This window comes from Dipodomys ordii, unplaced genomic scaffold (genome assembly GCF_000151885.1).
Source record: "Dipodomys ordii isolate 6190 unplaced genomic scaffold, Dord_2.0 Scaffold15559, whole genome shotgun sequence".
Taxonomy (NCBI): Eukaryota; Metazoa; Chordata; class Mammalia; order Rodentia; family Heteromyidae; genus Dipodomys; species Dipodomys ordii.
The window spans coordinates 1-1,706 of record NW_012282771.1 but is presented as its reverse complement, the minus strand read 5'-3'; the positions used below and the strand labels follow the sequence as shown (position 1 = coordinate 1,706).

At 41.4% G+C, this 1,706-nt stretch overlaps 1 protein-coding gene across 1 annotated transcript; it reads left to right on the top strand.

Annotated features, from left to right (window-relative positions):
* Positions 1–260: 260 nt before the first annotated feature.
* On the top strand, positions 261–1,184 carry LOC106002639 (olfactory receptor 5B2-like). Its single transcript, XM_013037488.1, has one exon. The coding sequence runs from the start codon at positions 261–263 to the stop codon at positions 1,182–1,184; it is 924 nt and encodes a 307-aa protein (XP_012892942.1).
* Positions 1,185–1,706: the final 522 nt, after the last annotated feature.

Below are 1,706 nucleotides of genomic sequence, written 5' to 3'. Positions count from 1 at the left end.
TATGTCTTACTTCACAAATGCATATTTTTCAATTGGGTAGATGATCCATTAAGAGTCTGAATATTCAACAGTTTGTGACCTGGTGAATAATCAACAAAATTGTTTTGAAGCCCCTAGGTTTCTTAGGGAATTTCGAACTACAAAGTGTCACTAAAGCACACTGTATGCATACTTTCCAATTTTGATTGCATTTACTTATCATCCTGTTTCTCCCCACCCCCCATGGATATGGGGCACATAGAGGTTCCCCGGGCAGGTGGATGGAGAACCACACAGGTGTGATACAGTTCATCCTTCTGGGGCTGACCAGCGACCCAGCCCTGCAGATCCCACTCTTTGTAACTTTCCTCTTGATCTACATCATCACGCTGGTTGGGAACCTGGGAATGATCCTCCTGATTCTCTTGGACTCTCGTCTCCACACCCCCATGTACATTTTTCTTGGTAATCTCTCTCTGGTGGATTTTTGTTACTCTTCAGCTGTCACTCCTAAGGTCATGGCCGGGTTACTTAGAGGAGACAAAATCATGACTTACAATCTTTGTGCCACCCAGATGTTTTTCTTCACAGCCTTTGCAACTGTGGAAAATTTCCTCTTGGCCTCCATGGCCTATGATCGCTACGCAGCAGTGTGTAAGCCCCTCCACTATACCACTACCATGACAGGTAATGTGTGTGCGTGTCTGGTCATAAGCTGCTATGTCGGTGGTTTCTTGAGTGCTGGAGTGTACACTGGCAACACTTTTCTTCTCTCCTACTGTCAATCCAATGTGGTACACCACTTTTTCTGTGATATTCCAGCCGTCATGTTTGTGTCCTGCTCAGATAGACATGTCAACGATTTGGTTCTTCTTTATGTGGCCAGTTTCAATATCTTTTTTGCACTAGTGATAATTTTAATATCCTATATAGTCATTTTTGCTACTATCCTAAAGATGCACTCAGCTGCAGGACATCGGAAGGCTGTGTCCACCTGTGCCTCCCACTTCACTGCAGTCTCCATTTTCTATGGGACAATTATCTTCATGTACCTGCAGCCCAGTTCCAATCATTCCATGGACACTGACAAAATCTCGTCTGTCTTCTATACTATGATCATCCCCATGCTGAACCCTGTGGTCTATAGTCTGAGGAATAAGGAAGTCAAACATGCATTCACAAAGATATTTTTCAAGGTAAAATAATTTGTACGATATATCTTATGTTGGGAGGAGGCACCAGGTCTTAATTACTAATTCCCAGATCATTTTGTACCCAGTCATATTTGAAGACACAGTGAATTCCAGATCATGAAGTTATATGTAGTTACCTCTCGAACAGTCACCGGTTTGAAAATGAACTTCCTGTTCAGAAAATCAATACCCAAGGAAGAATAACTATAAACTTTGAGTCTACATTCAAAACACCATATTAACTGTATCAGTATATTCAATCATTTCATTGCATATGCCGATACCTTCTAGTGTTTTCCTCTAGTCTTTTCTGTAGTAATTTCCATGTTTCAAATCTTACTTTAAGATCTTGAACCCATTGTAACAATGAGATCTACAAATCATTATGTAGAAAAAGGAACTTTACAACTTTGGCAGGCAGGGGGAGATGGGAAGGGGTGGAAGGGGAAACAAAGGAGGAGGCAACAATGCTTGATAAGAAATGTACTCATTATCTTGCCCATGTAATTGTAACCCCTCTGTACAGTATTTTCA